This window comes from Natrix helvetica (assembly GCF_964273705.1).
Source record: "Natrix helvetica genome assembly, chromosome: 7".
NCBI classification, from domain to species: Eukaryota; Metazoa; Chordata; class Lepidosauria; order Squamata; family Natricidae; genus Natrix; species Natrix helvetica.
This window is the reverse complement of record NC_138558.1, coordinates 3,081,744-3,106,318: the sequence shown is the minus strand read 5'-3', so window position 1 is coordinate 3,106,318 and position 24,575 is coordinate 3,081,744. Positions and strand designations below refer to the sequence as shown.

General features: G+C 51.3%; 1 protein-coding gene across 1 annotated transcript in view; it reads right to left on the bottom strand.

The window, feature by feature from the left end:
- Positions 1-355: 355 nt before the first annotated feature.
- Positions 356-24,575, bottom strand: part of ALMS1 (ALMS1 centrosome and basal body associated protein) — a 53,287-nt gene continuing 29,067 nt past the window's right edge. The window contains exons 9-19 of the mRNA XM_081960336.1: positions 22,299-23,943; positions 21,251-21,376; positions 18,484-18,666; positions 14,762-15,945; positions 12,024-12,132; positions 10,265-10,501; positions 9,274-9,521; positions 6,091-6,268; positions 3,773-3,833; positions 1,919-2,018; positions 356-703 (exon numbers count right to left, since the gene is read on the bottom strand). Coding sequence (XP_081816462.1) covers positions 659-703; positions 1,919-2,018; positions 3,773-3,833; positions 6,091-6,268; positions 9,274-9,521; positions 10,265-10,501; positions 12,024-12,132; positions 14,762-15,945; positions 18,484-18,666; positions 21,251-21,376; positions 22,299-23,943 — 4,116 coding nt within the window. The 3' untranslated portion in view covers positions 356-658. The remainder of the gene's footprint in view (positions 704-1,918; positions 2,019-3,772; positions 3,834-6,090; positions 6,269-9,273; positions 9,522-10,264; positions 10,502-12,023; positions 12,133-14,761; positions 15,946-18,483; positions 18,667-21,250; positions 21,377-22,298; positions 23,944-24,575) is intronic.

Genomic DNA, 24,575 nt, shown 5'->3' with positions numbered 1-24,575 from the left:
CTTAATGTTGCCCTGGTGGAAAAAGAGGCCTTGGCCCATTGTTGCTTGGAATTCTGGGAGTTGAAGTCCAGCCAACTGTGAACTGACAGCTGACAAAAACGCTCAATGGAAGTTATCAGGAAGAAGGGATATTGTCAGATATTTTAATTTTTTCCCCCACCATGGAGACATTAAAAAATCCAGAGTAATCTTCCAATCTTCAGTGACGCAAAGTACCTGAAATACACACATATATAAATAACAAAAAGCTACTTTCAACACACAAAACCACCCATTTAAGGCACCGGTGATCAATTCGTTCAACAAAGCCTTTGATCCAAGGGAAGGCAGGCAGAATATGGAAAAAAAAAAATCATCGCTTCTTGATTGATTTATTTTTTTAAATCTTCAATACATTGGTTTGAAAACGCAAGGGTGGAGCATGTTTGGGGGGGGGGGCAGGGGAGGGAAGCCCCGAACCCCAGTGAAGGGCAGGAAAATCTAAGGGGCGTCAGAGGGAAACTGCCCGAGGAATCTACAGCAGAGGCACAAGTTCGTATTTTTTTTTAAAAAAAATGTTAAAAAAGAGGTTAAAAACCCTACTTCGTGCGATAAGGTTTATTAAACAGGACGTCCGTCGCTCTGGGGTTTTTTTTTTTTTTCTTCCCTTCTTTCCGCCTCATTCCCAGGGCACTTTCCTTCCCAAGAGACGATTGGTGATTTTCTGTTGGAAAAGAGAAGAAGAAACCTGTAAGGGTGAAGGGACACCCCCCCCCCCCCCGCATCTGAGGAAGCCCCTTTGGTCCCTTTGCCCTACAAGGACAGGGCAGGGTCCAGATTAAAGGGGAGGAGGGGGGGAGAGGAGGAAGAAAAGACCCACGAAAACATGTGCCACGTGTGTTTTAGATGGTGGTGGAGAGGAACAGATAGAGGAAAACCCAACTTGTCTGAACTGCTTGGGACAGGTTACAAGGCCAGGGGTGTGTGTGTGTGTGTGTGTGTGTGTGTGTGTGTGAGAGAGAGAGAGAGAGAGAGAGAGAAGAGAAAGGAGAAGAAAGGGAAGAGAAAGGGGGACAGAGAGAGAAAAGGGGACAGAGAGAAAAGAGAGAGAAGAGAAAGGAGTGCAGAAAAAGAAAGAAAGAAAGAAAGAAAGAAAGAAAGAAAGAAGAGGAAGGAGAGTGCAGAGAAAGAAAGAGAAGAGAAAGGAGAAGGAAGGAGGGAAGGGAAGAGAAAGGAAGAAGGAAAGAGAAAGGGGGAAGAGAAAGGGGGAAGAGAAAGAAAAGAAAGAAAAGAGGAAGGAGAATGGGGAGAGAGAAAGAGAAGTGAGAAGGAAGGAAAGAGAAGAGAAGTGAGACAGAGAGAGAGAGAGAAAAGAGAAAAGATGAGAGGAAAGAGAAAGAGAAAGGAAGAAAGGAGGAAGACCAGGGAGAAGGAAAAAGAGAAAGAAAAGGAAGAGAGAAAAGAGACAGAGAGAAGAGGGAGAGGGAAAGAGAGAAAGAAGAAGGCTCTACTGCCCCCTAGTGGTTCAGGCATTTCCTTTTTCCCCCCAGGACTCTGCGATGCTCCTTCCTTTGGCCAGGATTAAACCCAGCATTTCTCCCCCGGGAAGGTGAAATCTCTCTCCTGTTTAATGCCCTGCTGCTTCAGACATACGGCCGTTCTCCCCCGAGGAGTTTCTGCCTGTCGTGGGTCAGTCCGCAGCCCCCTGCAAGGGCCCCAGGCTCACGTTTTTTTGCAAGATGCCCCTTGCGTCCAGATTGGGGACCCCAAGGAGCTGTTGCCTACTACGCCCCCATCCCCAAAGCCCATGATCTCCTGCCTTGCTTGCTCCAAATCCACCTCTGACTTGCTTCCTGAGAAGGAAGGCAGCCCCACCAGCTCTGAGTGGAGGGAGGGAGGGAGGGAGGGAGGGGGGGAGGGGGGAGAAAGGGCCACCCACCGTTTTGTACAGCTGGGCCTTCAAGCGGTTGGTGGAATATTCCGATTTTCTCTTGGCTTCCTCCCGTCTCTTTCGCACCTCGGGCAGCTGCTCGTAGATGCTGGCCGAGGGAAGAGAAAGCGGGAAGGGGATTTAAGAGGAGAGCGATCTCACCTGCCCAGGTTATCTTTAGTTTATGGCAAGGAGGAGCAGCGCTGCTGATGCCAGGCCGGGGAGAGAGAGAGAGAGTTGGCTTCTTCGTGCCAGGAGCATCAAAGAATTAAAAGGAGGCACGGCGTAAAATTTAAAACACAAAACGCACACGGTTAAAAATACCGCCTGTGCAAATAAACTGGCCAGAAACAAGCAACGCTCACTGCAGGTCTGTTACTCTGCGTCTCAGTGGCTCAGACGCTGAGCTTGTCGATCTGAGAGGTGGTCAGTTTGGTGGTTTGAATCCCTAGCGCCGCATAATGGAGGGAGCTCCCATTCCGTGTCCCAGCTTCTTCCAAAAGTAGAAAAATAGGAACCACCTTTGGTGGGAAGGGAACAACGTTCCGTGCACCTTCGGGCGTTGAGTCATGCCGGCCACATGACCACGGAGACGTCTCTGGACAGCCCTGGCTCTTCGGCTTTGAAACAGAGATGAGCACCGCCCCCTAGAGTCAGGAACGACTAGCACATATGTGCAAGGGGAACCTTTACCTTTACTGTAATGCTGCCATGAGGTCCTTAAGTGTGTATTGAACAATTAATGTTCTTTTTTTTTTAACAAACATATCAAGGCGTGAATAGTGAGGCACCTGGATGTCATAAATTCAAATACAAATAAAGCTAATGAAATTAATCATAATTATTACATTCAACCAACTTATTTATTTCTAATAGTAATACATAATTATATTGTTGCAGTCTGTCATTATTCAATTATTCTGTTTTCTCTTGTTATTGCTCTAAAAATATATACGTTAACATTCCCCCTTTCTCCTATTTCTATCTCTAATTCTAACTTTTAGTTATGTCACCCTTTATAATGAGACGTTTTCTTTCTATCCTACCTAACTTCTCGTCATGTCGTTTACCTAAAAAAGGAAAGGAGATCAGAACACTAACAATGAAAAGAAATCATCTATCTTTCGTCTCTTACTTGCTTCAATACTTTAATTATTCAATACACACTTCAACACAATGGGCAGGTATACAAAGGTGCGGTTGTCGGCCTGTCACCACAATCACAACGAGAAGAGCTTACAACGGTTCGTTTCGTGAGCGTTAAAAATGAGAAAATCACTGGAAAAAAAGTCACTTAGGGCTATTTTTCACCTGGTTATATACTGACTCGTATTTATGACGGTTTTGCAGCGTCCCGGGGTCAGGGGATTGCCCTTTTGTGCGACCTTCTGACGGGCAAAATCAAGGGGGAAGCCCGAATCGCTTAACAACTGGGCTGTGAACTTATACACTGCAGTGATTAAACTTAACGAAGGCAAGGAAGGGCGTAAAACCGGGGGAAAGTCACTGAACACGTGTCTCGCTTAACAACAAAAATCCTGGGCTCGATTGTGGTCGTTAAGTGCGGGACTAGCCATAAACAAAAGGCCTAGTTCCGAGTCCCAATCTGGGGCAGCAGAATCTGGCAAACAGTTACCCCGGCTAATTTAGCATCGGGAAGGAACTAAAAAGCAAGCTAATATAATTCTTCTCCTTTTTCAGCCCGGGCGTCTAAAGAGCAATTTGGTTGCTTCCTTATTAGGAATGCAGAAGTAACCGAGTCTCTGGTTATTTATGATGTTTATCCTTTATCGCTTCTGAACGTCGTCCAAGGGAGTCATTTTTCTGGCCAAAAGTTAACCACAACCCCCCCCCCCCCCTTACCGTTTGGAGCGCTCAACCATTTCGTTCTTGGAAATCGCTCTGCTCCGAATGATCCGATACCCTAAAGAGAGGAGGAACACATCCGGGTGAGGGCCAGCTCTCCACCCACACCTTGGTTTCTCCAGATGGCCAAGGAACTCCGCCCTGGTTTGATGGTCTCCACAGGGGGTAACTTTTAAGACTTGTGGACTTCAAGTCCCAGAATTCCCCAGCCAGACGGGAGCAGGACTGTGGGGTCCTTGGTGGTTTTCTTGCAGACGTTTCATGACCCAACTAGGTAACATCCTCAGGGCTAGAGGGGAGTGAGGTTTGTGGAGAGGAAGGGGGGGAGGAGGAGAGGAGGGGGAAAGCAGGAGGAGGAGGAGGACTGTGGGGTACTTGGTTGGTGTTCTTGGAGACGTTTCGTTGCCCATCTAGGTAACATCCTCAGGGCTAGAAGGGAGTGAGGGTTGTGGAAAGGAGGAGGAGGAGAAGAGAAGGGGTTGGCAAAGAGGAGGAGGAGGAGGAGGAGGAGGAGGAGAACTGTGGGGTCCTTGGTGCTCTCTGAACTGGGTCGTTCTCTTGCAGACCTTTCATGACCCAACTAGGGAACATCATCAGTTCCAGAAGGGAGTGGGGTTTGTAGAGAGGAGGAGGGGGAAGAGGAGGAAGAGGTGGGGGGGAGGAGGACTGTGGGGTCCTTGATGCTCTCTGAGCTTGGTGGTTTTCTTGCAGATGTTGCAGGACCCAACTAGGTATCAACATCTGTGCTTGGAAAGGACTGTTCCATTGTGGGGATTGAAGCTGGCTGGGGAATTCTGGGAGTTGAAGTCCACAAGTTGCCAAGTTTGGAGACCCCTTGTTAAGAGGATCACAACCCCTCCCCCCCCAGGCCTAAGGACATTGAAAAGGTGGGTTTTAGGAGAATCAGCCGCCCTTGCAAGGAAGCTTTGGGAGAAAAGACGTTGCCCGTCCCTGAAAGAGGGAGCCAGGGCCTCCCCTTCCTGCAGGTTTGAGCCCCCGTTGGAAGCCAAGGCAAAGTTTCAATTCCCCCAGTGGAAGAGTCCCTTCTAAGCACTGATGATGTTCCCTAGTTGGGTCACGAAACGTCTGCAAGAAAACAAGGAAGCTCCGGCAGCATCACGGACCCCCCAGTCTTCCTCCTCCTCCGCCTCCTCCTCCCATCCTCGTTTCTACAAACCCCCCTCGCTTCCAGCACTCCTTCTCCTCCTCCTCTCCGAAAACCCCTCCTAGCACTCATGATGTTACCTAGTTGGGCCGGGAAACGTTTGCCATAAAACCACCAAGCTCAGAGAGTACTAAGGACTCCACAGTCTTTTTCCTCCTCCCCATCCCCCCCTCCTCCTCCTCCCAATCCCCACTCCCTTATAGCACTGATGATGTTATCTAGTTGGGCCGTGAAATGTCTGCAAGAAAACAAACAAGCTCAGGGAGCACCGAGGATTCCACTGTCCTCCCCCTCTGCTTTCCTCCTCCTCTATATACCCCACTCCCATCTGGCACTGATGATGTTCCCTAGTTGGGTCATGAAAGGTCTGCAAGAAAGCCACCAAGCTCAGAGAGCATCAACGGCCCCACATTCCTCCTCCTCCTCCTTTTTCCTTCTATTTCTCCTCCTCCTCCTCCCTGCAAACCCCTCTCCCTTCTAGCCTTGATGATGTTCCCTAGTTGGGTCATGAAACGCCTGCAAGAAAACCACCAAGCTCAGAGAGCACCAAGGACCCCACACTCCTCCTCCTCCTTTCCCTCCTTCCCCCCCCTTCTCTCCTCTCCTCCTCCCCCCATTCCTTCTCCTCTCCTCCTCTCCTCCCCCTCCCTCCTCCCCTACTTCTCTTCAAATCCCCCTCCCTTCTAGCCTTGATGATGTTCGCTAGTTGGGTCATGAAACGCCTGCAAGAAAACCACCAAGCTCAGAGGGCACCGAGGACCCCACACTCCTCCTCCTCCTCCTTTCCCTCCTTCCCCCTCCTTCTCTCCTCTCCTCCTCCCCCCATTCCTTCTCCTCTCCTCCCCTCCTCCCCCTCCCTCCTCCCCTACTTCTCTTCAAATCCCCCTCCCTTCTAGCCTTGATGATGTTCCCTAGTTGGGTCATGAAACGCCTGCAAGAAAACCACCAAGCTCAGAGGGCACCGAGGATCCCTTATAGCAGAAGCAGCCAGGATTTGGGGGTGGTGGGGTGGCTTCCCTCTCTGTTCCCGCTGCCAAAGAATAGCCTGCCAGCCCCCCCCTCCCCGCCCCCCTCTCAACAGTCTTTCAAACCGACCCCACATGCATTTTGGAGCTCAGCTCCCGTGTTAGGAGATGGGGGGGGGGGGTACCTCGGTTAGCCAGGCCCCCCGCGTTCCTACAACTCATCCCATCGGGGGGGTTAAACAAGCAGTTCCTCTCCTCCTGGAAGACCCCCTGAAGCTTCCGTTCTTCCACCAGCAGCTTCAGCCGCCTGAGACGCTCCCCGGAGCTCGAAAGGAAATCGGGACGGTGCAATGCGAGCGACTCCTAAGTGGGAGAGGGAAAAAAAAAAGGAAAGAAAGAAGAAGAAAATAAATAAACCGCTTCGGGGGAAGAACGATATATAAGCTTCCTGTAAAAAAAGAGGCCTCCGAGGCAGGGAAATTAATATATATATATATTTTTGCAAAGCAGAGAAGGAGGCCTCCGTTAAAGCTCCGGAGATTCCAGAGAAAACGCTTTGATGCCGGACTATTTGCCAGAAAGACCCCAGACCTGGGAATAAGCCTAGCCGTGTGATTGTGGTTTTTTTTTTTTAAAGGGGGGGGGGAATAATAAGGCATATTTTGAACAAGCCCAGCGGAGACAAGGCAGAAGGCTCCAGGGAGCTGCAGAGGAAAGCGTCTAACCCAAACAAAACGCAGAGAAATCCCTGGGAAAATCGAAATTCGCTCGCAGCCCTTCTTGGGGAAAGGGGGGGGGGGGTTCCGATCTCCACGGGGGAAAGCGGAAGGGCGGAATCTCAGCGTTCCGATGCCGAGACAGTCTGGGGCTCCAGGAGTTCGAAAGCCGCCCCCCAAAATGAAAGCACTCTGTTTTTCAAAACGCCAAACATTTTGGGGATTTGGGGAAAGGGTGGGGGGTCTCATTGGGTTAAGAAACTCCGTGTGCCGGTCTCACGGACGATTCTAGGTGTCCTCGAGTTGGGACCGTAATTTGGGTGCAAAGATTTCCAAGGCAGTCGTTAAGCGAGTTTTTGCCCCATTTTATGACCTTGGTGGCCCAGTGGTTAGAATGCAACATTGCAGGCTAATTCTGCCCACTGTCAGGAGTTTGATCCTGACCGGCTCAAAATCGACTCAGCCTTCCAGCTTTACAAGGTGGGTCAAATGAGGCTGATTCTATAAACCGCTTAGAGAGGGCTGTAAAAGCACTTGAAGCGGTATATAAGTCTAAGTACTATTGCTACCTTCCTCCCTCCCTCCCTTCCTTCCTTCCTTCCTCCACTCACCTTTCTCCTTCCTTCCCTTGTTCCCTTTTTCCTTCCTCCCCTCCCTCCCTCCTTCCTCCCCTATCCTTCCTTCCTTCCTTCCTTCCTTCCTTCCTTCCTTCCTTCCTTCCTTCCTTCCTTCCTTCCTTCCTTCCTTCTCATTCTTCTTCCTGGTGGTGCAGTGGTTAGAATGCAGCATTGCAGGCTGACTCTGCCCATGGCCAGCAGTTCGATCCTGACAGACTCAAAGTTGACTCAGCCTTCCGTCCTTTTGAGGTCGGTCAAATGAGGACCCAAATTTTGTGTGTGTGTGGGGGGGGACAAGAGCCTGACTCTGTAAACCACTTAGAGTGGGCTATAAAAGCACCGTGAAGCGATATAGAAGTCTTAAGTGCTATGGATATTTCCTGCAACACGTTTTAAGCCAAAAGCTGGGTTTCTTAAGTGAATTACGCAGTTGTTAAGCAAATCTGGAATTCCTCCACTCATTTTGCTTAAGGTGATCACACAAGCAAGTGCAACTGACATAAAGGCCTACCAGTTGCCAAGCACCCAAATTTCTATCACGTGACCATGGGGGATACAAAGGTCACTAAGTGTGAAAATAACAACAGCCCTTAGACTTATCTACCGCTTCGCAGTGCTTTTACAGCCCTCTCTGGGCTATTTGCGGTCAGCCTCTTGTCCGAGTCCTCATTTGACTGATCTTGGAAGGATGGAAGGCCGAGTCTGAGCTGGTCAGGATCGGAATTCTGGTGGTGGGCAGAATTAGCCTGCAATGTTGCATTCTAACCACTGGGCCAACACGACTCGAAAAGGAAAGAAAGAAAGAAAAGGGAGGGAAAGAAAGAAGGAAAGAAGAAAGGAGAGGAAAGAAGAGGGAGAGAAAAAGAGAAGGAAATAAGAGATAGAGGGAGCAGGAGAAAAAAAATGGGGGAAAAGAAGGGAAGGAAGGAGACAGAGAGAAGGAAAGAAAAATAGAAAGAAAAGGGCGCGAAGGAAGGAGAGAGGGAAGGAAAGAAGAGAGAATAGCAATAGCAATAGCACTTGGACTTATATACCGCTTTGCAGTGCTTTTACAGCCCTCTCTTAAGCAGTTTACAGAGTCAGCCTCTTGCCCCCAACAATCTGGGTCCTCATTTGACCCACCTTGGAAGGACGGGCGGCTGAGTCAACCTTGAGCCGGTCAGGATCGAACTGCTGGCAGTCGGCAGAGTTAGCCTGCAATGCTGCATTCTAACCACTGCGGCACCACAGCCATTAAAAACGCTCATAGGTCGCTTTGATCAGTGCCGTATGTTAAGTGAATCACATGGTTGTTAAGTGAATCTGGCTTTCCCCGTCGACTTTGCTTGCCCGAAGGTTGCAAAAGGGGGTCATGTGACACACAACAACCCCCACCCCACCCCCGAGGATAATGCAACCACCGTCATAAATCGGACCCTGTGGCCAAGCGGCCAAATTTGGATGACGTGACCGTGGGGAACGCCACAACGTCGTAAAGAGTGAAAAACGGCCATAAGGGACGTTGTCCCAGTGCTGTTGTAACTCCAGACAGTCACTAAATGTGTCACTGCGTTAATTGTTTGCTAGCCGAGCTGAAGATTTACTGCGCAGGTCACAGGTCTTATCAGCAAGTGATGCACTGCGCCTGCTCACACACATTCCAGAGACTTCTGAACTTCAAGGCAGCACATAGTTCTGCAGAGATGCAATTAATTTAGATAGTAAGGTTTTGTTCATTTTTATTTTCATATTAAAGTTTGTTTTCATCAGAACATGTTCTCGGGGTTTTATTTCTTATCTGGAGATAGGCTAACAAGGAGGGGCGAGGGTCCGCACCTCAATCGAAGGTGGAAGGGACACTTTCCATTCCTTCTCAAAATGAACTAGCGTGAGTCAAAGGCTACCTATATGAAGGGATTGGAGATTCCTTCCTTCCAGCCGAGCAGGAACAGAGCCGCGCCTGGGCGCCGGGATCTCTAGTACGGAAGGGGGTGGGGGGAGTTGAAGGGAAGGGGAGGGGGAGAGAAGGGGACAAAGCCAGAAGCCTGGATTTTACCTGCAGGGTCATTTCCCCCAAAGGTGAGGGAGGCTCATTCTCAACATCACGTGCCGGAGCTCCCAGACGCACCTGGAGGCCCCCGGGACGTTCCGGCCAATTCTGCTCGCGGAGAGGTTCTCGCCAGGGCTTCCCTCTGGGTGAGGGCTCGGACCACGCGAGGACAGGACCGGGCAGGAAGCCGGCACCCCCGGCCTCTTCCAGGGGATCCGGTTTGAGATCTGCTGCCGGGACGAACCAAGACACTCCTGGATTTTGGAGAAGGGGAGGAAAGAGAACAACGGCGCAGTGAGTTTCGGTGATCCTTGCCAAGATGGCCGACTATGATTGACAGGGAGGGGTTTCGGCTTCGAAGAGGCCCTCGGAGTCAGGCTGAAGGTCCAACAGCTTTGCTCTAGGATCAGGATTTCTCAACTTTGCCCACTTTCTTGTGTGGACTTCAACTCCCAGAATTCCCCAGGGAATTGAAGTCCACGTGTCTTATAAAAGTAGCTAAAGTTGGACATAATCTATGTTACCTCGCAGACATCTTGATTTGGGGATTCAGGGTCGCCTTTCAAAACTTACCCTGTGACTTCCTTCCCCATCTCCGCCGTTTGGTCCACAGGGAATATATCTGCTGAACAAAACTCTGCCCTGGCGACAGGTAGAGCATCCGGCCATGAAAACACTCTGCTAGCTGCATTCAGTTGCTCAGGCTCCATCACCCCCGCAAGGGATTATGGGGCCGTTAAAAGACGACGATGAAGGCAGTGTGTGTACACCCAATGCTCCCACCTCCTCTTTTCTCTACAAACACAACCACCTTCGGAGGTGGGCTGGGCTGAGCGAGAGAGAGAGAGGGATACGTAGAACGAAAACCCAGCCAGCTTTCAGAGCCAGAGAGAACTAGAGCTCACCGTCGCCCGGTCTCTAGCCCGGCAGCTTTGGCACTGCACCACGCTGGCTCTTGCAACGTAGCCCAAATCCACAAGCACAGACACACACACACCTTGCGTCCACTCCGACCGGCTTCTTCTGGGCCTCCTCCCTTCCAGGAAGCCGCCCGGCTGCCATGCCTGCTGCTCCTCGTCTTCCGCTGGCAGCCCATGGTGCTGAGCCAGCCGGTGGTCCGTCCTGCTCCTAGCCCCTCCCTGGAGCGTGGCTTGGCTTGGGGTTGGGGTCGGGAAAGTCAAGCCCACGTCGCGAGTGTGCTTCTTGGTTGCGCTGTTCACAATCTCAAAGTCACCTGGGGGGCGTGTGAAAGGAAAACACGGTTTTTTTTCACCCCGATGCGGAGAGTGTCTTGGTTTCTGTTGTGGGCCAAGGGGATCTTGGGGGGCCTTTGGGGATGGGGTGGCGGGGGGGGGGGAGAGGACCAGGGAAGGTCATGCTAGCAACGAGCCCAATAAAAGACGCCCAGTGTCACTGCAACAGTGTCAGACACTTCTGCATTTGTCTATGAACATGGTTGTTAGATATGAGAGAGGGAGAGGGAGGAAGGTAGGGAAAGAGGGAGGAAGAGACAGAGAGAGAGGGAGAGAAAGAGAGGGAGAGGGGAGAGAGAGAGAGGGAGGGAGAGGGGAGAGAGAGTGGGGGGGAGAAAGAGAGAGGGAATGAGGAAGAGACAGAGAGGAGGAGAGAGGGAAGAAAAGAGGGAAGGAGGGTGAGAGAGAGGGAGAGGGGAGAGAGAGAGAGGGAGGGAGGGAAAGGGAGAGGGAAGGAGGGTGGAAGAGACAGAGAGAGGGAGGGAGGAGAAAGAGGGAAGGAGGGAGAGAGAGAGGGAGAGGGGAGAGAGAGAGAGGGAGGGAGGGAAAGGGAGAGAGGGAGGAAGAGAAATAGAGGGAAGGAGGGAGGGAGAGAGAGGGAGGGAGGGAAAGAGAGAGGGAAGGAGGGTGGAAGAGACAGAGAGAGGGAGGGAAAGGGAGGGAGGGAAAGGGAGAGGGAGAAAGAGGGAAGGAGGGAGAGAGAGAGGGAGAGGGGAGAGAGAGAGAGGGAGGGAAAGGAAGAGAGGGAGGAAGAGAAATAGAGGGAAGGAGGGAGGGAGAGAGAGGGAGGGAGGGAAAGGGAGAGAGAGAGGGAGAAAGAGAGAGGGAATGAGGAAGAGACAGAGAGGAGGAGAGGGGGAAGAAAAGAGGGAAGGAGGGCGAGAGAGAGGGAGAGGGGAGAGAGAGAGAGGGAGGGAGGGAAAGGGAGAGGGAAGGAGGGTGGAAGAAACAGAGAGAGGGAGGGAAAGGAAGGGGGGGAAAGGGAGAGGGAGAAAGAGGGAAGGAGGGAGAGAGGGAGGAAGAGACAGAGAGGAGGGAGAGGGAAGAAAAGAGGGAAGGAGGGTGAGAGAGAGGGGCGAGAGAGAGAGAGGGAGGGAGGGAAAGGGAGGGAGGGAGGGAAAGGGAGGGAGAGAGGGAGAAAGAGAGAAGGAGGAAGAGAGAGGGAAGGAGGAAGAGAGGGAAGGAGGGAGGAAGAGATAGAGAGAAGGGAGAGGGAAGAAAAGAGGGAAGGAGGGTGGAAGAGACAGAGAGAGGGAAGGAGGGTGAGAGAGAGGGGCGAGAGAGAGAGAGGGAGGGAGGGAAAGGGAGAGAGGGAAGGAGAGAGGGCCTTTCCCTTTTTGCGTAGAAGCACGAAAGGCAAGAACCTTCCAGAAGAGAAGCCCGGGGAGGAATCCAACTCAAGATCGACTCCGCCGAGGTGGAGCTGAGATTTCTCCGCTAAAGTCCCATCTCCGCTAGGAAGGTGTGAGAGGAGGAAGATGGAAGCGAAGCGAAGGGACTCACCTGCTTGGACGGCCTTGTGAGACATCCGCTTGCTGCTCAGGGCCGGGCTGGGCCCTCGGGAACTCCGGAGGCTGGAGACGGAATCGGAGGACGTGGAAGACGGGCTGGGCTGAAAGGGAGGAGGAGGTTTCAGAGAGTGGAGTAAGGCTTCGAGGGCAGCAGCAGCCGGAGGAGGAAGAGGAGGAGGAAGACTGTGGGGCCCTTGGTGCTCTCTGAGCTTGGTGGTTTTCTGGCAGACGTTTCGTGACCCTACTAGGTAATGTCATCAGCGCTAGAGGAAAGGGGAGTTTGCAGGGAGGAGGAGGAAGAGGAGTAGGAGTAGGAGGAAGAGGAAGAGGAGGAGAAGGAAGTGGAGGAGGAAGAGGAGGACTGTGAGGTCCTTGGTGGCCTCTGAACTTAGTTGTTTTCTTGGAGACTTTTCATGACCCAACTAGGTACCATCATCAGTGCTAGAAGGAAGAAGGGAGCAAAAGGAGGAGGAGGAGGAGGGGAGGGGTCCTGCTTGGTCTTCAAGAAAACAAGAAGCAATGGATGGAAACTCATCCAGGAGAGAAGCAGCCTGGAACTAAGGAGAAACTTCCTAACAATGAGAACAATCAACCAGTGGAACTGCTTGCCACCAGAAGTCATGGGTGCTGCAACACTGGAGGTTTTTAAGAAGAGGTAGGACAACCGTTTGTCTGGAACGGTGTAGGGTTTCCTGCCTAAGCAGGGGGTTGGACTAGAAGACCTCCAAGGTCCCTTCCAACTCTGCTATTCTAATTATGGCCATTGCAGCCTCCCCCAGGGTCACGTAATCCAAATTTCAAAGGTTTAGCAATGAACTCATATTTATGACGGTCACTGTGACTCCCTTCTGTGACCTTCTGGGAAGCCGGAAATCATTTAACTGACTTCCAGTGATTCGCTTAATGACTGTGGCAAGAAGGATTGTTAACACCGGGGTGGAAAAAATTAACTGGACAACTGTCTCTCTTAGCAACTGAAATTTTGGGGCTCACTTCTGGTCGTAAGGCAAGGACTACCTGTATCGTCTTTCTGCCACCAAAGAGAGAGAAGAAAATTGGGAAGTAAATGACAGGAAGTCCTCGACTTGCAACGGTTCACTTAGTGACCATTCAAACTTAAAATGGCACTGAAGTTATGACTTATGACCATTTTTCACTCTGACGACCGTTGCCACATCCCCCACGGTTTCATGATTTGCATTGGGACCCTTGGGCAACTGACTCACATTTATGACTGGGGCAGCATCCCGCTGTCCCCTTTTACGACCTTCCGACAGGCAACATCAAGGAGGAAGCCAGATTCGCTTAAGGACCGTGTTACTAATTTAACAACGGCAGCGCTTCGCTTAACGACGTGGCCAGGAAAGGGGTCAAACGGGGCAAAAGTGACTGAAGACGTTTCTCAGCCACGTAAATATTTTGGGCTCCATGACGGTCGTAAGGCGAGGACTACTTAGCGGGAGATCTGCGCACGTCGGTGTTCAACGGGCCGCAGGACTGTTTATCTTTAATCATTTTGCTCCTGCCTAATTGAGAGAACCGACTGGCCAACAAAGAGGCTGGAAGACATTTGGTCCAGGATTTATTTTGAAAAACTGGGAGTTAATTATCCAAAGCTGGAGCTTTCCATAATAATGAAAATGTCCTTTCCCCACGGCCTTCTTTTCTCCGTAATAGAGCGGAGGAGGGCTCTTGCAAAATTTGCCACGTTTTGGTTTTATTTACCCCCCCAAAAAGCACCCCACACATAGATTTTTACTCGGCTTTGCAGGAAAGACGAGGAGGGTGCAACAAAAGGAACTGCCAGAGCTTGTTTTCTGGCAAGAATTCAGGGGTTTATGTGTGCGGAAGGAGGAGGAGGAGGAGGAGGAAGAGGGTGTTGGGTGCTGTCTGGACTTGCAGACATTTCATCACCCAACTAGGTAACATCATCAGGGCTGGAAGGCAGTGGGGTTGGAGGAGGAGGAGGAAGGGAAGAGGAGGAGGAAGAGGAGGGTGGAAGGGAAGAAAGGGAAGGAGGAGGACTGTGGGGTCCTTGGTGTCTCTGGGCTTGATGACTTTCATGAACCAACTAAGTAACACCAACAGTGCTAGGAGGAAGTAGGGTTTGCAGGAAGGAAGAGGAGGAGGAGGAGGACTGTGGGGTCCTTGGTGCTCTCTGAGCTTGGTGTTTTTCTTGCAGACGTTTCATGACCCAACTAGGGAACATCATCAGTGTTAGAAGGGAGTGGGGCTTGTGGAGAGGAAGGGGGGGGAGGAGGAGAGGAGAGAAGGAGGGGGAAGGAGGGAAAGGAGGAGGACGACTGTGGGATCCTTGATGCTCTCTGAGCTTGATGGTTTTCTTGCAGACGTTTCATGACCCAACTAGGGAACATCATCAGTGTTAAAAGGGAGTGGGGCTTGTGGAGAGGAAGGGAGGAGGAGGAGGAGGGGAGGGGGAAAGCAGGAGGAGGAGGACTATGGGGTCCTTGGGGCTCTCTGAGCTTGGTGGTTTTCTTGCAGACGTTTCATGACCCAACTAGGCAACATTATTATTGCTGTCGTCAACATCATCAACACTGATGATGTTACCTACCTGGGTAATGAAACGTCTGCAAGAAAGCAACCAAGCCTAGAGAGCCCCAAGCACCCCACAATGGCTTATACCCCTGCCAGGACCCCAGGTTGGGCAAAGCCCCTCTAGGGGAGAGGTCGATCCCCATCCCCTCGGTCTCCTGCTCCACCGCCTACCTGCTCCTCTTTCCTTTTCTGTTCGACGTGGACCATTTTCGGGTAGCCGTCCCCCTTGGCTTTCTTGCCCCGCTTCGTCCAGGTCTCCGAGCGCGTCTTTTGCAAGTCGATGGTGCCGTAGAGCTGGGACAGCTTGGGCGACACCTCCACCCTCTCCTGCCCAAAAGCTCGGATCAACCTGGCCGTGTTGATGGTCGACACCGACTCGCTGGCCTCGGTTTGCGTGGCGCTTTCGGTGTCGATCCGCGTCCCCTCGGATCCGGAGGTCGCGACGGTTATCACGCTGGCGTTTCTCAGCGGCCTCCGGTCGGAAGACGTCTCGCTCGGAGTCTGGGAGGACAGGGACCCCTCCCAGTTCCTCGCCCCGGGTTCAACAGCCCTGGGGCGTCCCGTTTTCGGACACCTGGATTTAGAGTGCCAGGCGCTACTGGGGCCGACGAGAGCTTCCTCCGAGGTTTCTACGCTGGGCCGCGATGGCACTTTCTTTCGGGCCGCCATCTTTTTGTCTCGAGGGCTGCCCAGCCTCGCTACTTTCCTCCTGGGCTCCTTCTGGCTGTCCTTCTGGTCCTCCAGGACAAGGGCCAGCGAATGCCGGAGGGGATTCTGCAGTAGCCTGGCCAGCCGGTCCAGCCGCTCCACCAGCGATAGCTCGGTTCTCGGGTTGCTTTCGGCAGCCTTCAGCTGCCGGTGCTGGTTCTGTCGCTCCAAATACGTGGCCCAAAGATCATCTAAAGTGCTGGTTCGATGGGCGCTCGGCCCCCTCGGTTGATCCGCTACCCGCTTCTCCTTAATCGTCTGGCTCCCCGAAGGAAGCGGACTCGCTCTTCCAAAGCTCGTTTCTGGGACATCGGGCAGCTCTCGTTTGGAAGCGTGCATGAGCCTTATCTCCTCCAGAAAGCTATAATCTACCTCGCCAGTCAGCGGGATGAAACGATCTTCCCTTTGGGTCAGGTGCAGAGGGGGCGACGGTGAGGGGCTGCTTTCTAGGATCCCCTTACGCTGCAGTAAATCCTGGGGGAAAGGGGCTGGACCCCTGGAAGCCGTGTCCACCTGCCCCAAAGCCCTGCTCCTGGGAGGGGAACCTGGGGCATCCTGCAAAGGCGGCTTCAAGGGGGGCGGAGCAGATTCAAAGCCAGACTGGGAAGTTTTGAGCGATTCCGAGGAATTCCGGCCGTTGCAGCTTCCTAAGCAAAAAGGGGAGGGGGACAAGGGAGGAAAAAGAAAAGTTAGATACTGCATTCCTTTCGGATCGAGGCAATATTTATATATTATCCCCTTTATTACAGCCACCTGATATAATGCCTAATAAAAATAATTCTGGCTTAACCTCTATATCTTGTCTAATCATTTTTTCCTAACCACATATGAATTTGTATCCAAACTTTCCTTGTGTTTGGACAGGGCCACCACATGTGGTAGTATGTGCCAGGTATTTGTTTACATTTCCAACAGTTTGGGGCCATATTGCTGGGTTCCAAATAGCATCCCAAATTAAATCAGAGTCCGAGGCAAAAGATTCCTCAAAGTTCCAATTGATGAAGAGAGCCATGATGGCACATCTGGGAAAACCCGAATCTGAAAGCTTCCCGGTTTTCCCCACCCAGTTGAAAGTTCAAGATCTTGCCCCCCCAGACCCACAAGCCCATCCCGTGGTCCCATCTCCCACTGCCACACTGGCAGTTCCACCCATCCAGTTCCAGTCAGGTACAGAGACAAAGGATGACCTTGGCTTTGTAGAAAGAATGTTGTTATGGCTACATATCACCCAACTCTATGCAATCCCCCCTCCCATTTCCCCACAATAGAAAATGCATAGTAGAGTAATAGAAAGTGTGAAAGATCTGGGCCTGGCCACTCTCCAAGCCTGAGAAAGGTCGGTGATTGTGAACTCTCTTGAAAGACTGTGGGAGAGGAAAGACTTTGCTGGAGAGGAATTCACTGTCCATTCAATAAAAGGGGTTTAGCGGTATGAGAACTTGGCTTCGTGCTGCTGGGGAAGCCGAGGTCAGAGCAAGCAGGGGGTTGGACTAGAAGATCTCTGAGGTCCCTTCCAGCTCTATTCTGATTGATTGATTTTGCTGAAGAAACATACCCTTCAGGGAAGCCTTAACTTCCCTGTTGTTGGTGTCCACTCTGTTGGTGTCCAGGCTGTTGGTGTCCACTCTGCCCCTGCCAAAGTTTCCTGGCACTCCTCAGGGGCATCGTGGCAACCACTGTGACCTCATCACCTCCACTCACACTAAACACATCAACCATTTTTCCTCTTTAAGGACCTGCTGCTTTTTTTTTATTTTTTAACCAACCGATCATCCGGAGGACGGAGGGGTCGCAATCCCAGAACAGAAATCTCTTTTACGATGGGCCTGCCCGGGATCTCCACTCCCCCGATGCTGCACCATTGAAGGGTTTGTCCTTCTGCAAAGCACAGGCCACAGACACAAAAACAACACAAGGCACCACAAAAATACGTAACTGGGAAAGACGGATAAAGGAATTTTGAAAGGGTGAACAGAATTCTAAAACTGGACCAAGCTATACAATGTTCTGACCGAGGCTTCCCGAGAGCCTGAAGCCAACTCCTTGTCCCGACAAAAACCCCTTTTATTAATTGGCTGTGAATTCTGCTCATTCGCATCCAGCAAAGTCTTTCAAGGGAGGATTTACAGTCACAGACCTTCTCTGGCTTGGAGAGCTGCCAGGCCGATCTCTGCAGAACTTGGCCAGGAGTCTCGGAGAGTCACGAACCAATGAAGCGAACTAATTGTCTCCTGCAAACTCCACTCCCCTTTTGCTCCCCTTTTATTTCCTCTGGGAGGGGCCATTCATCCTCCACCTGTGGCCTTACTCCCAAGTCGACCCTTGTTCTTTAGCTCTTCCTGTCAAGCCTGCAGTTATATTCCTTTTTAGGATCTTTGGCCTGCCACACTCTCTATTATTTCATTATGCTGTTTCATTAGTGTAGTAATTGGGAGGAATAGAAAGGAGTAGAAATGTGGAATGTGTTGTTGTCATTCTTTTCTAGAAGCCCAAGGTCATCTTTTGTCTCTGCACCTGACCGGAACCAGCAGGGTGGAGATGCCAGCGTGGCTGAAGAAGATTGGACCATGTGATGGATTTATGGGTGTGGGGATAAGATCGTGAACTTTCAACTGGGTGGAATCCCAGGAAGCTTTTAGATTTGGGATTCCACAGTTTGTTGCCAACATTTCTGTCTTATTAAATTGGAACTTTAAGGATAGCTCTGCCTTGGATTCTGATTTAATTCTGCCTGATATTTGGAACACTGACACTTCCCTTCTCCTGGCAGCTCTGCGCATGCGCACACTGGGAAAAGGCTCCAGCTGTTCCTCTGCCCCACTGATGTCTGACTCCGAAGGCAGCTGATAACTGTCAGACGGCCCTGGCCCCCTCTCTGCCTCCGACACAGAGCCCTCATCAGAGCCTTCCCCAGACTCCAGGACCGGCCCAGGTTCCTCCACAACCCTCCTCGCCGTCCGAATCTGCTGCCAGCTCTGCTGGTGGGTTACAACACACACACGGCCCTCCTGAGCTCCATTTTCGCTGGCAGCCAAAAGCGGAGCCTGGGAGGGGTGCCCCCGACACGAGTGATGTCATGCTGGCCATGCCCCCCCTGGTCCCCCCCGAGGTCAACCTCAACCCTGATGCGACCCTCAATGAAATCAAGTTTGACACCCTGCTCTAAAGCATCAGGAAGGTATTACCTCTGGGACCACCTGTGGTCGTCGTTGCCGTCGCTGCTTTCTCCTCCATCCAGCCCACCCTGGGGGCCGCCTTCTTACTATAAATGCCCTCTTTGTGTTTGACGATTGCCGTGTCCGAGGGATGATCCTTCCGCGAACCCAGTGCCTGCGGGGGGAAATCTGGAGGGACGGCATCGTTGGAGCCTATTTGGGAAGAAAAAGCCGTAGGGACAACGTTCAGAAAAAGAGAGAAGCCGGGGCGGAAAAGGCAGCAAATCGGATTAGACACAGAGCGACAAAGCCTATAATCACACCAGGCGGCCAAAAGAGGCTGCAGAACTGCCATAATATGGAATAATATTCAACTAAAGAGAGAAGGGTGGAGGGCTGGGAGGGAGGTGGGTCCCGCTCGTATCTCAAGACGTTTCCAGTCTGTGGAGATTCTCCGTCATCCAGGTCATGCTGGTCCCAAAGGTGCTTTTGGAAGGAAGCAGGGAGAGGGAGGGAGGAGAGATGAAGGAAGGAAGGAAGGAAGGAAGGAAGGAAGGAAGGAAGGAAGGAAGGAAGGAAGGAAGGGAGGAAGGAAGGAGAGGGAGGGAGGAGAGATGAAGGAAGGAAGGAGAGGGAGAGAGGAATGGAGGAGGAAGGAAGGAAGGAAGGAAGGAGGAAAGGAGGAGGGAGGGAGGAAGGAGGGAGGGAGGGAGGGAGGAAGGAAGTAGAGGGAGGGAGGAGAGATGAAGGAAGGAAGGAGAGGGAGGGAGGAGAGATAAAGGAAGGAAGGAAGGAAGGAAGGAAGGAAGGAGAGGGAGAGAGGAATGGAGGAGGAAGGAAGGAAGGAAGGAAGGAAGGAAGGAAGGAAGGAAGGAGGAAAGGAGGAGGGAGGGAGGAAGGAAGGAGAGGGAGGGAAGGAGGAAGGAAGGAAGGAAGGAGAGGGAGGGAGGGAAGGAGGAAGGAAAGAAGGAAGGAAGGAAGGAAGGAAAGCAATTGTACTTTCTTGTATTTCCTTTGAAGACATTTCGCTTCTCATCCCAGAAGCTTCTTCAGCTCTGAGTGGATGAAGGGGAATGGGAGGATTGATACTCCTTGCAGTAAATTAGTCATTTGCATCCTTTTAGAGCAGGGGTGTCCAAACTTGGCAACTTTAAGACTTGTGGACTTCAACTCCCAGAATTCCCCAGCCAGCTCTGCTGGCTGGGGAATTCTGGGAGTTGAAGTCCACAAGTCTTAAAGTTGCCAAGTTTGGACACCCCTGTTTTAGAGGGTCCTTGAGGCCACTTGGAGGTTTATATGTGTCCTCAGGGTCCCCCGAGTGGTGCAAATGGTTCTTGTAGTCTGCAATTTTTCCTCTGGAAACCCATTTCCTAGTTCGAAATCCTTCCATTCCCAAACTATCCTGTTTCACCACCTTTCTTGCCGGCGTTGTTAAGCGCATCGCTGCGATGGTTAGGTTACCTGCGGAGTTGTTTAACCAGTCCGGCTTCTCCACTGACTTTGCTTGTGAGAAGGTCACAAATGAGGATCGCATGACCCCCCAGGACACTGCAGCCGTCATAAATACGAGACAGTTGCCAAGTGTCCGAATTTTGATCCCGTCACCCTGTGCGGCTGTCCAATCTCTTCTTGAAAGCCTCCAGGGAGGGAGCATTCACCACTTCTGGAGGGAAGCCGTTCCACTAATTATTAATCTCGGTCAATCAGAAAAGAGCTAGAAGGGACCTTGGAGGTCTTCTAGTCCAACCCCCTGCTTGAGCAGGAGACCCCCCACCATTCCAGACAAATGGCTGTCTAGTCTCTTCTTAAAGACTTCCAGTGTTGGAGCATTCACAACTTCTAGAGGCAAGGAGTTCCACTGATTAATTGTTCTAACTGTCAGGAAGTTTCTCCTCAGTTCTAAGTTGTTTCTCTCCTTGATTAGTTTCCACCCATTGCTTCTTGTTCTACCCTCAGGTGCCTTGGAGAATAGTTTGACTCCCTCTTCTTTGTGGCTATCCCTGAGATATTGGAAGATGCTATCATGTCTCCCCTAGTCCTTCTTTCTATTAAACTAGACATACCCAGTTCCTGCAAACTGTTCTTCATATATTTTAACCTCCAGTCCCCTAATCATCTTTGTTGCTCTTCTCTGCACTCTTTCTAGAGTCTCCGCATCTTTTTTACATCGTGGCGACCAAAACTGAATGCAGTATTCCAAGTGTGGCCTTACCAAGGCATTATAAAGTGGTATTAACACTTCACGTGATCTTGATTCTCTCCCTCTGTTGATGCAGCCTAGGACTGTGTTGGCTTTTTTGGCAGCTGCTGCACACTGCTGGCTCATATTTAAATGGTTGTCCACTAGTACTCCAAGATCCCTTTCACAGTTACTACTACTGAGCAAGGTAACACCTATACTGTACCTGTGCATTCTGTTTTTCTTGCTTAAATGTGGAACCTTACTCTTTTCACCATTGAATTTCATTTTGTTAGAGCGTGCACATGGGTTTCCATCCATCGTTTCTTCTCCTGCCTTCAGGTGCTTTGGAAAAATAGGTCGCCCCCCCCCCCTTGTTTGTAGCAGCTCCTCAAATATTGGAAGACTGCTATCATGTCGTCCCTCCCTAGCCCTTCTATTCTCTGGACTAGCTCAGGAAATAGTTATTAATCAGGTAGTCATTCTAACCTAAATGCCACAGGGGTATAAATTACCTCCCATCTGTTCAGGGGCCATCCAAAACGAGGCCCCCAATCAATGTGGCTATAAAATGCAAGAGACCGAGGGAGGCTTGGAGGTCAACGGAAGGCGGCCTACCTGAATGGGAGCTCTCCACGGTGGTCTCGGACCGGACCCTCGCGATCCTCAAGGTTTCTTTCCCGCAGGGAACGTAATACACCTCCGAGCAGTTGGGAGGTTTGTAAGGCAGCACCAACGGCCGGTCTGAAGGAACAAAAGCTGGAGTCAGATTACTGTCGGGGGCTGCAAAGGGGAGTGTTTCCCGGAGGCCTGGAAAGAGGTCATCGACAGGCACAGAGAGACCAACAACATTGGCGTACATCGCTCGAAAAAGAGGGAGAAGGCAACGGCCAAAAAAGGAAGAAAAAAAACCACGAAACGGCCTCCTCGCCAGCAACCCACCACCTATAAGCCAAAGCCAGACCCCCGTGGGACTTTCGGACGTTGTACATTGATGCTTAAGCAAGGAAGCAGGAATGAGCTTTCCTAGGCAGGCAGAGGCCCTAACGACTCTAAAGACAGAAGCTGACACCAATAGGGGGCTGGGGGCTGCAATCCCCAGGAAGGGTATTGGTTAAGGGGATTTTGCCCCACCGTACCTTTCTTGCCACAGTTGTTAAGTGAATGACTGCAGTTGTTACATTAGTAACAATGGTTGTTAAATGAACTTGGCTTCCCCAGCGACTTGGCTTGTCAGGAGAGAGAGAGGGGGGGAGAGAGAAAGAGAGAGAGAAAATAGATAGATAATGATATATATCTATGTATGTATGTATAGAAGAGAGAGAGAGAGAGGGAGGGAGGGAGGGAGGGATGGACTGACAGACAGACAGATGACAGAGATGGTAGATAGATGGTAGATTGGATAGATGATATGTAGGTAGGTAGGTAGGTAGGTAATGATATATATGTATGTATGTATAGAATAGAGAGAGAGAGAGAGAGAGAGAGAGAGAGAGAGAGAGAGAGATGATAGATATAGATGATAGGTGGATGGATGGATGGACGAACAGATGATAGACAGAGAGAGTGAGAGAGAAATGGTATATAGCTGATAGATTGGATAGATGATACATAGATAGGTAGGTAAGTACATGATTGATAGATTGAAGAGACAGACATTTCTCACCTCCAGTTTGTCCATCCAAAGCAGAGATCTTGGAGAGACCGAGCATCGTGTCGTCGGGGTTTTTGGGACTCTTGGGACAATCGGGAGCTTCCCCGTTCTCAGCAGAGACAAAGATTTCGGCAGAATAGGTAGTCTTCTGGGGGCTTTCCGTGGTGATTTGAGTGATGGCATCTGAAGACATCCACTCAGTTTGGGAAGAAGCCGTCGCCTTCAGGCTGTCACTTGCCCTTGAGCTCCGTGTCCCGCCGTCTGCTACACCACCGCGGCTCGCCCGGGACTCTTGAGCGGGCTGCTGTAGGGCTGGTTCATCCCCCCCTGGAACCTCTTGAGATGATGCCTCTCGGGAGAAGTAGGAGGATCCTTGAGCCTTTTGCTTAGATTCTGTGGGCTTGGAGGACGGACCGGGGACATCTGAAGCGGTTGGCTTAAGAACCTCCACTTGCCTCCCTTCTGGACCAGCGTCCGTGGGTCCCAAAAGGTCCAATTCCACACGCTTGGGAGAGAGAGTAAGGTGGACACCAGACAAGGCTTTCCTTGTGGGTGACATAGGTGACACCGGCACGGCTGCAGAAATACAATCGAGGGAAGCAAAGTGTAACAGAGGAGTACTCCCATCGCCTCTACGCCTGGGCTTATGTAAATACGAATCAGAAGTGGACAAATCTTCTCGTATCGGCGTCTTTTCTTTGACTGCAGGAAAAGGGGACTTCAGAGCAGCACGTCTTGCCTCACCGGCCGAGGAATTCTGGGGACGCACATCGCCCGTCTTTGGCAGAGACAATGGCCTTTCCAGGTTCGATCTGTTAGCATAAGTATCGTCCAGCGTTTTCGCGTAGCGCCTCTGCTCGGCCTGACTTGGATCAGAAGGGCGCTTGTCCTTGTCGGTCTGTTGAACGAGGTCCTTTGGTTCGAGGCCTCTTCTTGGGGATTCCTCCGGGGAGGGTCCCCAATCTTCTCGGCGAGGGTCATCCCTGGCTGCCTTCAGAGACCCAAGGGGAGGAGAACAGACTTTGGTGGAAGGAGATGCCACGTTCTTCTCTGAGGCGAGGCCGGCAGGAGGATGAACTTTGTAACTTTGCAACGGCGAGCTGTCCACCTTCTGCCGTTCCTGGGGGCTCGTGGGCCGGGTTTCCAGAGATACGAGATCGTGAGGTGGGGAAACGTCAGCGAGGAGACTCTGGGGGACGCGGGAAGCGGGAGAAGGCGACCTCCTCCGCGAGGCAAAAGTGATCGAGGTGATTTGAATGGCAGCTTCGACGGATGTGGAGCTCTCGGAGAGATGCAATGGGCCGGCTACGCTCCCGTCCTCTTGTGTGGGGGCCTTTGGGGCCCCCCGGAGATGCGTGTCCAAAGAAAGGTGAGAATTGGCTTTGGAGTCCGAGGCATTACCGGGAAGTGGCTGTAGTTGGCTGGAGATAGGAATGTGGGCGCTGCGAGAGAGTTTAACCTCTGGCTCGGCTGTGAAGGCGTTCTCCGTCGCAGGGGCCGCGTTTTGCCCGGAGAACTCAGTTAGCTCCAAACCGTATTTCTGAAGGGCCAATTGCAGGTCAGGGCCTCTTAGGTTCTGCAAGGAGCCCAACTCTACCGATGCAGCCGGGCTGAAGTTTGGAAGCTTCTGGAAGCTGCTGCTTCTCCATTGCTGGTTCTATTCAGAATTCAAAAAGGAAGAGATTCACAACAGGCAGATAAGAACGCTAGCATATGGGGCGTTTAAATATGAGTTTTTAAGGCCTATCTGGCAAAATGAAGGGGGGCGGTGTGACTTGAATTTTTCATTTACCCCCAAATTCTCAGAGGAGAAGTACAGAGTTTGGGACATTGTGAGCGACTTTGGTCTAGGGGTAAAGGCACTAGGTTAGAAAGCAGGAGACTATGGGCCAATCACAAGGAGACGGTGAGTTCTAGTCCTGTTTTAAGCATGACAGTCAGATGAGTCACTTTGGGACAATCACTAGGAGATGGTGAGTTCTAGTCCCACCTTAGGCAGGAAAGTCAGCTGGGTGACTTTGGGCCAATCACCAGGAGACGGTGAGTTCTAACCTCACCTTAGGCATGAAAGCTAGCTGCATAACTTTGGCCCAATCATTCTCTCTCTCTCTCCGCCTAACCCACCTCACAGGATTATTGTTGTGGGGCAAAAAGGAGGAGGAAGACGAAGGTGTGTTGGATATTTGCCGCCTTGCCTTATTTGTAAAAATAATAAAGGCGAGGTACAAATTAAACGAATGTTAATGATAATATATAAAGTATCCCAATTTAAATCCTCTCCAGAAATCC